This window comes from Pristis pectinata, chromosome 31 (assembly GCF_009764475.1).
Source record: "Pristis pectinata isolate sPriPec2 chromosome 31, sPriPec2.1.pri, whole genome shotgun sequence".
Taxonomy (NCBI): domain Eukaryota; kingdom Metazoa; phylum Chordata; class Chondrichthyes; order Rhinopristiformes; family Pristidae; genus Pristis; species Pristis pectinata.
The window spans coordinates 13,509,907-13,523,036 of NC_067435.1; the positions used below are offsets into that span (position 1 = coordinate 13,509,907).

General features: G+C 49.4%; 1 protein-coding gene across 6 annotated transcripts in view; it reads left to right on the plus strand.

Moving 5' to 3' along the window:
* Positions 1 to 13,130, plus strand: part of gtf2f1 (general transcription factor IIF, polypeptide 1) — a 32,415-nt gene that overhangs the window by 8,741 nt on the left and 10,544 nt on the right. For 5 of the 6 annotated variants that reach the window (XM_052041898.1, XM_052041899.1, XM_052041900.1 and 2 more), the window contains exons 7-14: positions 832 to 1,034; positions 2,103 to 2,256; positions 2,795 to 2,856; positions 3,467 to 3,589; positions 4,353 to 4,426; positions 4,511 to 4,646; positions 6,898 to 7,024; positions 8,058 to 9,153. In XM_052041898.1, coding sequence (XP_051897858.1) covers positions 832 to 1,034; positions 2,103 to 2,256; positions 2,795 to 2,856; positions 3,467 to 3,589; positions 4,353 to 4,426; positions 4,511 to 4,646; positions 6,898 to 7,024; positions 8,058 to 8,268 — 1,090 coding nt within the window. In that variant the 3' untranslated portion in view covers positions 8,269 to 9,153. Of the gene's footprint in view, positions 1 to 831; positions 1,035 to 2,102; positions 2,257 to 2,794; positions 2,857 to 3,466; positions 3,590 to 4,352; positions 4,427 to 4,510; positions 4,647 to 6,897; positions 7,025 to 8,057; positions 9,154 to 13,130 lie in introns of those variants that run through there. The other variant, XM_052041903.1, reaches the window with a different exon arrangement.

Sequence of the window (13,130 nt, forward strand, 5' to 3'; positions counted from 1 at the left end):
CAATTTCACTAACTTCTGGTAACCCCTCCCTTCTGTTTTCCCCTTTTCCCCTCCCACCTTTGTTTTCCCTCTTTTCCCTCATCCTGTGGCGCCCTCACCCTGGGGTTACCCTGAGTCACTTCAAACTTTATGTTGGCAAACATTGAATTTGTTACCACACATTAACAGAGGCAGTTTAATGTGTAAAATTAAAATTCATTTTTAGACCATCCATTCCAACCCACAGCAGCAGGCCCATTAATTAGAATCTGGACTGGACCCCGGCCAAGTTTTCCCGGGCCTTGCACAGCTCATTGACAGAGACAGCACAAAGGCAGGCTCTTTGGGTTACCCAGTGCATGCCGACTATCAACCACCCATTTACACTTATTCTGGATTAATCCCTTTTCTTTAATTTTCCCCGCATTCTCATAAGCTCTCCCCAGGTTTTACCGTTCACATACACAAGGAACAATTTTACGGTGGCCAATTAATCTATCAACTTGCACATTTTTGGGATGTGGTAGGAAACCCACATGTTCGCAGGGAGAATGTGCAAATTCCCCATAGACAGCACCCGAGGTCAGGATTGAACCTGTGTCGCTGGCGCTGTGAGGCAGCCGCTCTACTAGCTGCGCCACTTGCCGCTAATTCGGCAACTAAATAAAGCCGGGAAGCCTTGTGGTCTGGCTCCACACAAGCAGTTTCCACCTTCCTATTCATATCTTGATCAATGTGGGAAATCTGATAAGGACAGATGGATCAACACAGCTAATCGCACATTACTTTTTCTTTTCTGCCATTTACATTCTTCTAACCTGGGAACCCTCCAACATGGCCTCGGTCTCTCAGGCGCAACAAGGTGGTGAATCACTTCAGCATCATGTTGCAGAAGAGGTTGAAGGAGCAGGACCGAGAGGAAGGGGAAGAGGAGGAGGAGAAGGTGAAGAAAGGCAAAGAGAAAAAGAAAAAAGGAAATGACCTGCGAATCCATGAACTGGAAGACGATCTGGAAATGAGCTCGGACGAGAGTGATGGGGAGAGTGGCAGTGATAGTGAGTGACACAAGGTGCCACGAGAGGGGCTTTCCCACTGCGCTGTGCACATGGATTCTGTGTGAGCAAGGCAGGGGTCCTGCTGTGTTCCTCGTAACTTGGAGCAGTGACCTCCAGGCTGTGGAGAGGGGAGCTGTGTATGTGTCCGTGCCCCAGGAGTTGGGGAATGGATAACACTGTAGCTGCCACCCCACCACTCCGTCACGGAGGGAATTACTGTGCCTACTGTAGTCACAGCGCTCGGGAACCATGAAGGGGCTGGGGAGTTGGAGACTGGGGTCAAAATTCCTGTCCCCATGCATGCCCATATTTGGACAGTCCTAATTATAGAACCATAGAACACTACCGCACAGAAAACAGGCCATTCGGCCCTTCTAGTCTGTGCCAAAACTTTATTCCGCTAGTCCCATTGACCTGCACCCAGTGCATAACCCTCCAGACTTCTCCCATCCATGTATCTATCAAGTTTAATCTTAAAACTTAAGTGAGCCCACATTTACCACGTCAGATGGCAGCTCGTTCCACACTCCCACCACTCCCCCAAACCTTTCCCCTTTCCCCCTAAAGCCATGTCCTCTCGTACTTATCTCTCCTAATCTAGGTGGAAAGAGCCTACTCGCATTTACTCTGTCTATACCCCTCATAATTTTGTAAACCTCTATCAAATCTCCCCTCATTCTTCTACACTCCAAGAAATAAAGTCCTAATCTGTTCAATCTTTCCCTGTAACTCAACTCCTGAAGACCCAGCCTAGGAATTATCTTCTGATCCTCATGTTTCACCACAAATATCATACCTTGGATTCCAAATATTGGAGGCTGTGCTGGATAATCAACTTGTTAAAACTGATTGCAGTCTGTATGGATGCCCCTGACTGCCATGCCCCATCCCTGCAGAGATGGGTCATGGTGTGGGACACTCCCTCAGAGGACTGTATCCCTGTCACATCTGCTGTACCTGAACTGGGCCTGAGGTTCCTTCTCCCACCTCTCTGGACAAGCTTGGAACTGGGGCACTCTTTGAGTGAGCTGATTGCTCTGGTTCAGCCGTGTAACTTGTCCTCGCCAGGTGATACCAAAAAAGACGCAAAGGCCAAGAAGAAAGGGAAAGCTGTGTCGAAGAAAAAGAAGAAGAAAGGCTCGGACGATGAAGCATTTGAGGACAGCGATGACGGTGATTTCGAGGGTCAGGAGGTGGATTATATCTCCGACGATGATTCCAGGTATCTGTTGCCAGAGTCGGGTTTACCTGCTCCCATCCAGAGGGCGATGGAGGTAGGGTTCCCCTGCAGGTATCTGCACTTGAGGTTTTGGCAGGGACATTGGGGTGGTGTGCTGCTGCCAAGAAAGGTGAAGCTACTGATCTGTACAAGAGTTTGGAGTGGGAGGCTGCTGTCTTTTGAAGCAGGGTTCAGCAACAGGGTGGTGTTCACTGGGTGGATTCAAGGCTGCATACTCATGTAAGAGACCACTGTAATGTGTGGCTTGGTGCAAGATATTGACAGTGTGGGCATCGCACCCAATCTCAATCCTGCTCTTGCTGCCATTGTCAGTACACCAGCAGGGGACGATGATATGGGACCTTGGGTAGATTCGGCTGGACAGTAAACAACTTGCCAGCAGTGGGATGCCTTTGAGGCTCAGTGACAAGAGCTCCCAAGTGAAACTTGATGTATTCTGATGAATACAAACTCTGTTGGGTGAGTTGTTGAGTGATGAATAGAAACCAGAGGTTTTACAATACTTCGCTCTCATTTCCAGCGATAATAATGAAGTGGAGACGGAAAAGGCGAAGCCCAATAAAGAAGAGGATGGGCCAAAAGGTAAATGCAGCCGATGCCACTGATCACTTGTGCTTGGCCCAAGATCACCCACGCAGGCAGCCAATGTTTGTGGTGGGAGGGCGGCGTCCATTGGAATTCGTGCACTAGGGTGTGACTGGACTTATTCAACCTGGGAAACAAAGGAGAGACGCTTGCTGCTGTCCGTAGACCAGCCCATAATACAGGGGAGGATTTCAAAGCACAATGGCTTTTATCTCTTGGGTAAAGATGTCTGCCATTTGTTCAGAGCATGATCCCACTCAGGCAAACCTTGAGTTACTCCATTGTCTGGGTGTTGAGGAGGGTAATAAATAAGCCCATACCCTTCATTGGACTGTGTCTTGAGGTTATACACACCTAGTATGTACTCAGCAGGATGAGGCTATTCTTGGTCCAGCCCCAGAAATGGCCAGATCTATTATGGGGGAGTTCCATTCCCATCGGAGACATAAAAAGAATGGGGTTCCCAGCACTCTCCCAACCTCTTCCCCTCTACCCATTCTGGACTCTCCCCTTCCTCCACCAGCCCTGCCACCCCCCTGTCTGCCACCCTTTGCCCCTCCCTGTGGTGATTTGAGTTTTCCAGACTTTGTGGAATTTTGCTCTTCAGGAATTGATGAAGATTCAGAGAGCAGTGAGGAGAGTGAAGAGGAGAAGCCCACAGAAGAGAAAGAGGAGGATGACGATGAGAAGAAATCCACCGGCCCTGAGAGGAAAGAAAAGAAGAAGAAAGGTGAGGATTGGCATCTTTTTTCTGCTGTGTTTCACTAGTTCTAGGTGTGCTGTGGAAAGGGTTTGTGATGGGTGTACCTTAGTTACCCGCTCACTTCTTGAGTGCTCCCCACTAGGTTGCCAGGAACCCATGATCACAGCCTGTAAACCAGTGTCATTTGTTTCACATCATTCTCAATACACTGCACTTGGTCTCTCCTCCTATCGCCTCCCCAGATCGTCTGAGCCCCCCTCAGGCAGTCTTCATACTTTACGGGGAGTATCTCTCCACGCCGCCTCTCCCTTCCCTTCTGCCCCAGGGTCATGCACAGACTGCTGTATCCTGGCCAGGACAGGGTCCTCCAAAGCTCTTTGTGTAGATGGGTGTTTCTGCCCCAGGATCTTTGGGTCCAGTGATTTGGGATCTGGTGACTTGGGGCTCTGTGGTTGCCTGAATTTGAAATCCATTGATTCTAGTGGAGGAATAATGTGGAGCCCTGCTACTCATCTGTGGAAATTTGGACAAGTTATTAATGTAAACTGACAAAGTGTCATCAGTGGTTTCTATTTCCCCAACGTTGGTCTGGTTTCACTCATGTCAGGAGCAGCATCTTTGGAGAACAGAGTCACTGTGATTTGACTGAAGCCACAACACACATCTATGCAACACACTGTCCACGCACCTTCCCTCAGAGCAGAATCCCCCGTATGCACCTTCTGACCTTCAGTGATCACTGAAACTTGACCTTATAACAAGTCGAATGTGTCCTTTGTGCATCTTACAGACAGCAGTGAGGAGTCTGAATCGTCGGATGAAAGTGATATCGAGTCAGAAGCTGCCTCGGCGCTCTTCATGCTGGTGAGCATCTCCGATTAGAATCCAGAGTCACTCCCCATGGAAGCTGACCGATGATTAACCTTTTGTTTCTGCTCCTGTTTCAAGAAAAAGAAAACTCCTCCAAAGAAAGACTGGAGAGGTTCGAATAACAGTTCACGCGGGAATAGTCGCCCAGGCACACCCACAGCACAAATCAGCACCTCGAATACTCTGAGAGCAGCAGCCAGCAAACTGGAACAAGGTGAGGTGGTTCACCAAGGAATCAGCTCATCACACAACCGGCCAAAGGAGTAGACAGTCTGGAGGGCGGTGGGATAAGGGGAGTGGAGGGATCTCTATAACCCTAAAGTGCAGCATGGTGGAAGAGGCATGTTTTGAGGCAGAGGTTAAAAGGTGTTGATGTTCGGAGGGACCTCGATGTTGTCGTGCACCAATTACTGACAATGGGGGCAAAAGTGTCCCCAATGTCGCCCTCATCCTGATGACCACCTTCGTCTGTGGCTGCATCAGGCTGTGCGTGGAACCCAAGTACGTCGGCACCAAGTGTCACTACGTGCCAAAGTTCTATCTGTCCCTGGTGTTGCAAAGGATGGGCCTGGCCCCTTTGCCATGCAACGTCCCAGTCAGCTGGACGATGCCACACTACCTGTTCTTCGTGGAAAAGTTCTTCTAGACCAACATCTTTGACAACAAGTCCATCAGGCAGTGGTCAGCATGGAACATCCTGCAGACACTGCAGGAGAAGGACTCAATGGATACTGTGGGGTGGTTCCCTGAGCAGACTGTCCAGACCACCTGGCAGAATGCCTCATCGCCAGAACTCACCAACAAGCACCAAGACCTCGCTTGGCTGGCGGTGAGAGGGGCCCTCCCAGTCAGATCCTTCCTGCATGGTCGGAACATCACTCCCAGCGCGCGCTGCTCCCGGGGGGACTGCGCTGGGTATGAGACAGTCACCCACCTCTTTGCGGACTGCGGGTTTGCGAGGAGGGTGTGGCGAAAGGTGCAAGGGTCCTTGTCACATTTCATCCCCAGCAGCTGCGTAACAGACGATCCTCTGATCTACGGGCTGTTCCCGGGGACACACACAGAGATGGACATCAAATGCTGCTGGAAGTTCATCAACTCGGTGAAAGGTGCCCTTTGGTCTGCCCAAAACTTGTTGGTCTCCCAGCGCTGCGAGGTGTCCGTAGGGGAATGCTGCCTACTGGCACATTCCAGGCTGCAGGAGTACGTGCTGAGGGACGCACTGAAGCTGGGTGCAGCCAACGCAAGGGCTCAGTGGGGAAGGACGACAGTTTAAGGTTCTTCTGCCACTGGAGAGGGAGGGGCGGGGTCAGGCGAGGAAGCCCCTTAAATATTGTAAATATGGGATTGGGGTATCACCTCAGGGAGCCACACGAGTGGCATCGGTGCTGTGGTACTTTTTATGAAAAGGTAACACTAATGACTGATCTGTACACGAATGTAAAGGTTTGCACTGCTTTATTGTTGTATATAGTTTGTTTTTTATGATGAATTAAGTTTATTTTGGAATAATGATAAGAAAATTACTGATGTGCACTGGCATCAAGCAGTAAGGAAGGCAAATGGTGGGCTGGCATTTATTGCAAGAGGATCTGAGTACATGGGTAAGGATGTCTTAATGGAACTATATTGGGTGATGGGATGGTACTTTGAATATTGTGTATAGGTCTAGTCTCCCTGTCTAAGGAACAATAAACTTGCAATGGAGGAAGTGTAATGAGGATTCATCAGATTGATGATGGGCTTTCTTTTTGAGGAGAGATTCAGCAGACTGCACCTGTACTCTTCCACGTTTAGAAGAATAAGACACAGAATTGCCATGGGGCATGACGCGGTAGATGTAGGGATGTTGCTTCCACAGACTGAGCTGGTCACTGCCTCAGTACAAGGGGTCAGCCGTTCAAGACCAAGAAGAGAAGAATTTTTTTATTGCCCAGAGGGTGGAGAATCTTCAACCCAAAAGAGATCTGGAGGTTCAGTCGCTCAGTATATTCAAGACAGAGATTGATAAGATTTTTGGATATTAAAGGAATCAGGAGACCTGCGGTTAGTGCAGGAATGTGGCGCTGAGGTAAAAGATCAGTCAGAATCCTTTTGAATGGTGAAGCATTTGTGACTACCTCCTGCTTCCATTTATTATCTTCTGCTGTACTTGTATATCTGTGTAACGCTGAGGTTGAGGAAGATTGAGGGTGCTGGACACAGTGTGGGGTGGGGATAGTTTCTTCAGGTGCAGGGGGTACCTAGGTCCCAGCTAGGGGATAGAAATAAGAATGTGGTGAGGATGGAGGGATATGGACCATGTGCAGGCAGAAGGGACTAGTTTAATTAGGTGTCATTAGCTTAATTAGTTTGGCTCAACGTCATGGGCTGATGGGCCTGTTCCTGGGCTGTTCGATGTTCTATGATTCTAAATCTGGGAATTGGGTTGATCTGTCTTCTGGTTTTTTTTTGCTCATTCCCAGGGAAACGCCAAGCCGGATCCGCGGAAACTCCCGTGGCCAAACGGCTGAAAATGGATGCCGGAGCGCAGTCAGCCTCTGGAAAATCCACACCTCAACCGCAGTCTGGCAAATCCACCCCGAGCAGCAGGTAAGTGCCAAGGCCCTTGGAGTGTGTCTGAGGGGTGCTTCAGCCTTGGGCAGGATGCAGGATTGAGTGTGAGGGATTGCAGGGATGGAGGAGAAGAGATTCTGAAGAAAGTATGAGGGAATGTGAAGGGAATGTGAACTTCCTGGCGGGTTCGGAAGATGGGGCTAAGGAGGTGAGCTGCTGGTAGGCTGAGTTTCTGGTGCTGGTGGGGAGTGATGTGCTGTGGCCAGCAGTGACCTGGGTGGGGTTGATCATTATGAAGCCACTCCATGTGTAAAACAAGCTCCACATCCAGGTGTGAAAGTCGACCCGCACTGCAATAAAGCAGACAACAGCAGAACCAAGAAGCGTACAATTAATGCTTTATTATTTAATGCTAGCGGGAGTGAGGGGTACAGAGAAAGAGTAAACAGTGTAACCCGAGCTCTGTACTGATCCCCACTCAAAGATTTACATGTTTGTGTCCCTCCTTTTATACTTAATTTAAAGATGCCTACGTGCAGAGTTGCACATACTTGGGCAGTTGCTTACAGCAACCTTTAGCAAAACAAAATATGCCTTAAGCACTTCTTTGCTTCACCCAAGCACCTGCACATCTTGCAGTCATAACTATAGTCACGCCATGGTTGAAGCAATAACAGCTGCACACCATTAACCCTTACGTTTCCAGTTACCTTTTACACAGGGGCAGCACAGCTGCTCTCTCACGGCTCTGACTGCCCAGGTTCAGTCCTCTGATGCTGTCTGTGTGGCGTTTACATGTTCATCCTGTGATTGTGTGGGTCCCCCCCCGGATGCTCCAGTTTCCCCCCCCCCCATCTCACAGATGTATTGCTGGGTTAATTGGCCACTGTAAATTGTCCCTAGTATATAGGTGAGGAGTAGCATCTGGGGGAAGTTGATGAGAATGTGGGGAGAATAAAATGGGATTAGTGTAAATGGGTGGTTGGTAGTCAACATGGACTCAATGGGCCGAAGGGCCTGTTTCCCTGCTGTGTGACTCTATAATCACGACTCTGCCTCTCCCTCCCAGTGATATCCAGCTGACAGAAGAGGCTGTACGTCGTTACCTCACCCGGAAACCTATGACCACCAAGGACCTGCTGAAGAAGTTCCAGACCAAGAAGACCGGGTTAAGCAGTGAACAGACTGTCAATGTGCTGGCACAGATCCTGAAAAAACTCAACCCTGAGCGCAAGATGATCAACGATAAGATGCACTTCTTCCTGAAGGAAGTCAACTGAGGGCTTGGCCAGTGTGTGTATGTAGCTTTCTGACTCCTTTCTGTTTAAGGGATGATCCCAGCAGTCTGTCGCTTTACATAATTGTGGTTAATGTATTCTCCTTTTGCCCTCCTGGCCTGGCTTATGGGGTGAGCTGGAGGGCTTTACCCAAAGTGAGTTTGAGATGCAACTGACCCAGATGGGGCTGGGGTGTGGGTCTCAGTCACCGGGGTGTGAGAGATGGAAGGGTGTCCCAGAGGTGCAGGAGGCAGTTGTCTCCAGGCTGAAGAGAGAACTGCCTCCAGTTATCGGAGCTGTGACTGCCTCTCCCAACTTTTAGCGGGAATGCCACGGGGGGGCCCTGGATTCACTGGAAGGACTCTATTCCTGAATAGGACCAATCCACATCCAGGTTGGGACCAAGATACTTAACTTGAAAATAATGCTGTTTGCAAGCGCATTTAAGCTTGCAGGTAGAGTGGCCACTGACTCTTTAAATTGTAGAATTGACCACAAAAAATTCCCTTCTCCCTCGCCCCACTCAGCACCTTCCCTCCTGCTCCATAATCACTGCGAGACCACAGAGGTGATCACAGTCAGAGGGAGTTGCTCAAATGAAGGAACCAGGACTGAGAGCAGGATATGTGACAGCTCAGACTGATGTCCGGGCAAGGGACAGGGCATGACAGGACTGACCCAGGGACGTTCTTGTGACTGGGATTGGGCTGCTTTCTGAAGCCAGCACTAGGAGTGGGGGCTAACTGTAGCACAAGATTCAAGTGTTCCCCAGTGATGCTTTTGTCAGCATCTGCCTTGCTTTTTGACTCTGGAATGACATGGTTTGTAATGTTCAGTTTGTTCCTGAGGCAGGTCCCACCCTCTAATAAAAATGGCCAATGGTTTTCATCCCATCTGTTTCATCACTGCAGTTGGCAGGTCAGCTGTGAGTGCACGGAGTGAGCACCCCGCCAGTGGGCAGCGGGGTGACCCCCCCCCCCCATCAGTGGGCAGCGGGGTGACCCCCCCAATTGGTGGGCAGTGGGGTGACCCCCCCCCCCCCCCCCCCCCAGCCCACCGGTGGACACAGCCTCAGTGTCAGGAAATGAAAATAAAAAATCCTGTAGATTTTGGAAATCAGAAACAAAAGTCGACAGTGCTGGAAAACCTCGGGCTTGGTTCCCCTTGTCCCACAAGCGTAAGTCCAGCCTGCTGGGCAAATCCCACCACCTTAGCATTAGCAATTTGTTGCACAGGCCTCATAGTTTAATGTGCTGATAAACTGTCCCCATTAAGCCATTTCGACTCATCCTGATGCAGCGTCTTGACCAGAAGCGTCAACCATCCCTCTGCCTCCACAGATGCTGCTCGACCCACTGAGTTCTCTTTGCTCTCAACACTATGTCACAGGCTCTGCATTTGTTCTAAACATTCCTCCCCACCTTCACTCCTAATGTAAAGCTAATTGCATCTCCCTCTTTCCTAGTTGATAGAGGCACAGAGAGATGTGGCATGGAAACAGGCCCTTCAGTGCACCGAGTATGTTCTGAGCATCAACCACCCACTTACACTAATTCTACATTAATCCTATTTTATTCTCCCCACATTCTCATCAATTCCCCCAGATCTTACCACTGACCTACAAGTTAGGGTTAAGTTACCATGGCCAGTTAACCTACTAACCTGCATGTCTTTGGGATGTGGGAGGAAACCAGAACACCGGAGGAAACCCATGCAGTCACAGGGACAACGTGCAAACCTCACGCAGGCAGCACTGGAGGTCAGGATTGAACTCTGGACTCTGGTGTTGCGAGGCAGCATCTCTACTACCTGTGCCACTGTGAGTGTGCGGGCACAGACCCGAAATATGGACTGTTCCTCCAGCGTTTAGCCCAGCCGGTATTTTGTGCCTCAGGATGCGGGGAAAGGAATGGTCTGGGAATGGCAGTCAGCATTCCCTCATGGAGCACCGGCCTGGATTGTCTGAAGTGGGCTCTGCACCCACATTCTCCTGTGAGTCACAACCAATTGTATTTATCACAGTTTGTCCTCTGGTGCGGATCTGTGTTGACGATCTGGTGTTGGCTGGAGCCAGACAGTGTGCTCGGTAAATGGGTCAGGGGCACGTGCTGGGAGGTGTCGCTTTGCGCTATGAAGACTGGGGAAGACTAGGGGTGTTGACAAGCCAAGGGCTGAGCAGCCGCTTGAAATGTTTGAGATACCATCTTAATACCACAAACATGCTGAGAGTTAGTGACTGTATTCAAAGCATTCCAGAGGCTCAGTGTCACCTGCCGAGGCTGCTGAAGGACCCCCAACGCAGCCCGAAAGTGGAGCCGCTACTGGCTGCGTAGGGAGATGCCTGCAAGCAGTGACAGGCCTGTTAATCATCCCCACTGCAATCCACACATTTCTCAAAACAAAGAGGGTTATTTTTCCAATAATGAAATTTATTACGGGTTGAAGGTTTCGGGGCTGGACAGATACTTGTCTTTCTTTTCCTAGTTTGTTCCAGCAGCGGCAGTGCATTCCTGCCCTGGTGATCGCAGCATCTGGTAAATCTCAAAACAATGCCGGCTGTCTGGCTGCACAGAACCACGCTGGGAAATAATTTCCTTCTTGTAAAAACAAAATTCTAGTGGCTTTACATTGAGTTCCATTTGTTTATGGGGTGAAACCTGCTCTTCAAGGATGAACAACACAGAGAAATTGCACAGAAAATGTGTTTCTTTGATATTTGTAAGGAGCTGACACAACTGCATCTGTGGACACTGACTGTGAGTGCAGTGTAGTCCCAGGACTCTGGCTCTTCCTGGTTTAACTTGCCTCATGGGCACTGGCTGTCACTGGGATACAGAAAGTGATTCCTACAGGGAACTGGCTCCATGGATACTCACTGGAGCATAATTCCACTTGCACAAGTGATCACCAGTTCCAGAGACACTAATTCTTCCTGGAGCAATGACACAAGTAGCTTTGGGCTACAGACACTGAGTGTCACTGAAGTGTTGCTCCATAGATACAGACTTAGTAGTACCACAAGCACTGGAGAACAGTTGCATAGACACTAACTCTCCCAGGATGACAGTGGGAGCCAGTATCCCTGAAGCCTGAGGTATGGTTCCTCAGACCCTGAATCTTGCCACTGTACACATTCCACAGACATTGTTGTTTGATGAGTGCAGGTTGCACAGGAGTGCAGTTTTATAAGATAAGATATAAGATTTCTTTATTAGTCACATGTACATCGAAACACAGTGAAATACATCTTTTTGCGTAGTGTTCTGGGGGCAGCCCACAAGTGTCACCACGCTTCCAGCGCCAACATAACATGCCCACAACTTTCTAACCCGTACGTCTTTGGAATGTGGGAGGAAACCAGGGCACCCGGAGGAAACCCAAGCAGACATGGGGAGAACGTACAAACTCCTTACAGACAGTGGCCGGATTTGAACCCAGGTCGCTGGCGCTGTAAAGTGTTATGCTAACTGCTATGCTACCGTGCCAGCCACAGACATCAATGGCATGTTTGTCCACGGCGCTTCACATGAACAATTAGTAAACAAAATGTGTCGTCAGGGCCCATGGAGGTATGAAGCATGTGGTTGGTCAGAAGGAGGCTGGAGGACAGAGTTAGGGATGTAGAGGTCTTGGGAAGGAATTCAGTAACCTTAAGGGTGACCAACAGATCTTGGAGCTGTGAGACTGGTGATCATAAAAGCACAGGACAGTGAACCATGGAGGAATTTGAAAACTAGGTTAAAATCAAGGTATCATAAAGAGATACGAGTTAAGATTCCCAAGTTGTCTGGTCAAGATGGAGCAAACCCTCAGGTAGTACCAGAAGAGTTACCGGGGAAGGTGTGAAATGAAAGAATTCGCAGGACTATAGGGCAAGCTGATCACTGGGCTGAATGATCTGGGTTGTAACCATTTTGTAACTCTAGGTTGTTTTGCCAGAGGCCAGTGAAGATCAGCAAGAATGAATGCATTGGGACACAGCGCTGGTCTAGGGCAGCAGTGTTTTGGATGACTTTAAATTAATTGAGATTAAATCTCGCACTTGGTTCCCTGTTTCTGTGAAGGGCCTCAGTGTCAGCACAGCTTGCAGCACCTACAAAATAACTGGAACCCAATCTGTTGATGGTTTGTCCACTTCCCCCACCCCTCTTCCCCCAACTGCCCCCAGCCCTCTCGATTGCCAGCGGAGGCATCTATGCACCATTGGACATCCCTGGGACAGGTGAACTCCTGGGCTGGAAGAGAGGTATTCAGGATTGACATGGGCTGCCAAGGAAGTGTCTCTCAGGGAAAGCTGTGGCATCTGTATGCTGATTCCGATTTGACTCTTGCCAAAGCCCATGCAGCTGGAATTCTTCAACTATCAGAAGATTAGCTGGGATTAGTGCGGAGGATTGATGGGTCTGTGTCCCTGCGTTGTACTTTCTGAGAGCTCTTTCTAGTCAGAATCCTGAAGAACAGGCTGTTTATTTCTGCACTTGCTCCCGTTCTCCCAGTAACTCTTCACATGCTCTCAGAGGGTTTGCTCAAGCCTGACAGAATGTGGATTTGGAGTGTTATGTGACCCTGTACATTGTTGGACTTGTGTCTCCTTACCTCATTGGAGGCCTTTTGGCCCATCAAATCTATGCTGGTTCTGGGGACAACCCCATTCCCTCACATTTCCTTGTAATCTATTCTCGTGTACCCATCAACTCCACTCCTGAATCTCCTGTCACTAACCTACACCAGGGGCAATTTACAGTGGCCAATTAACCCACTAACCTGCACATCCTTGGGATGTGGGAGGAAACCCACACAGTCACAGGGCGAATGTGCAAACTCCACACAGACAGCATCAGAGGTCAGGATTAAACCTGGGTCGC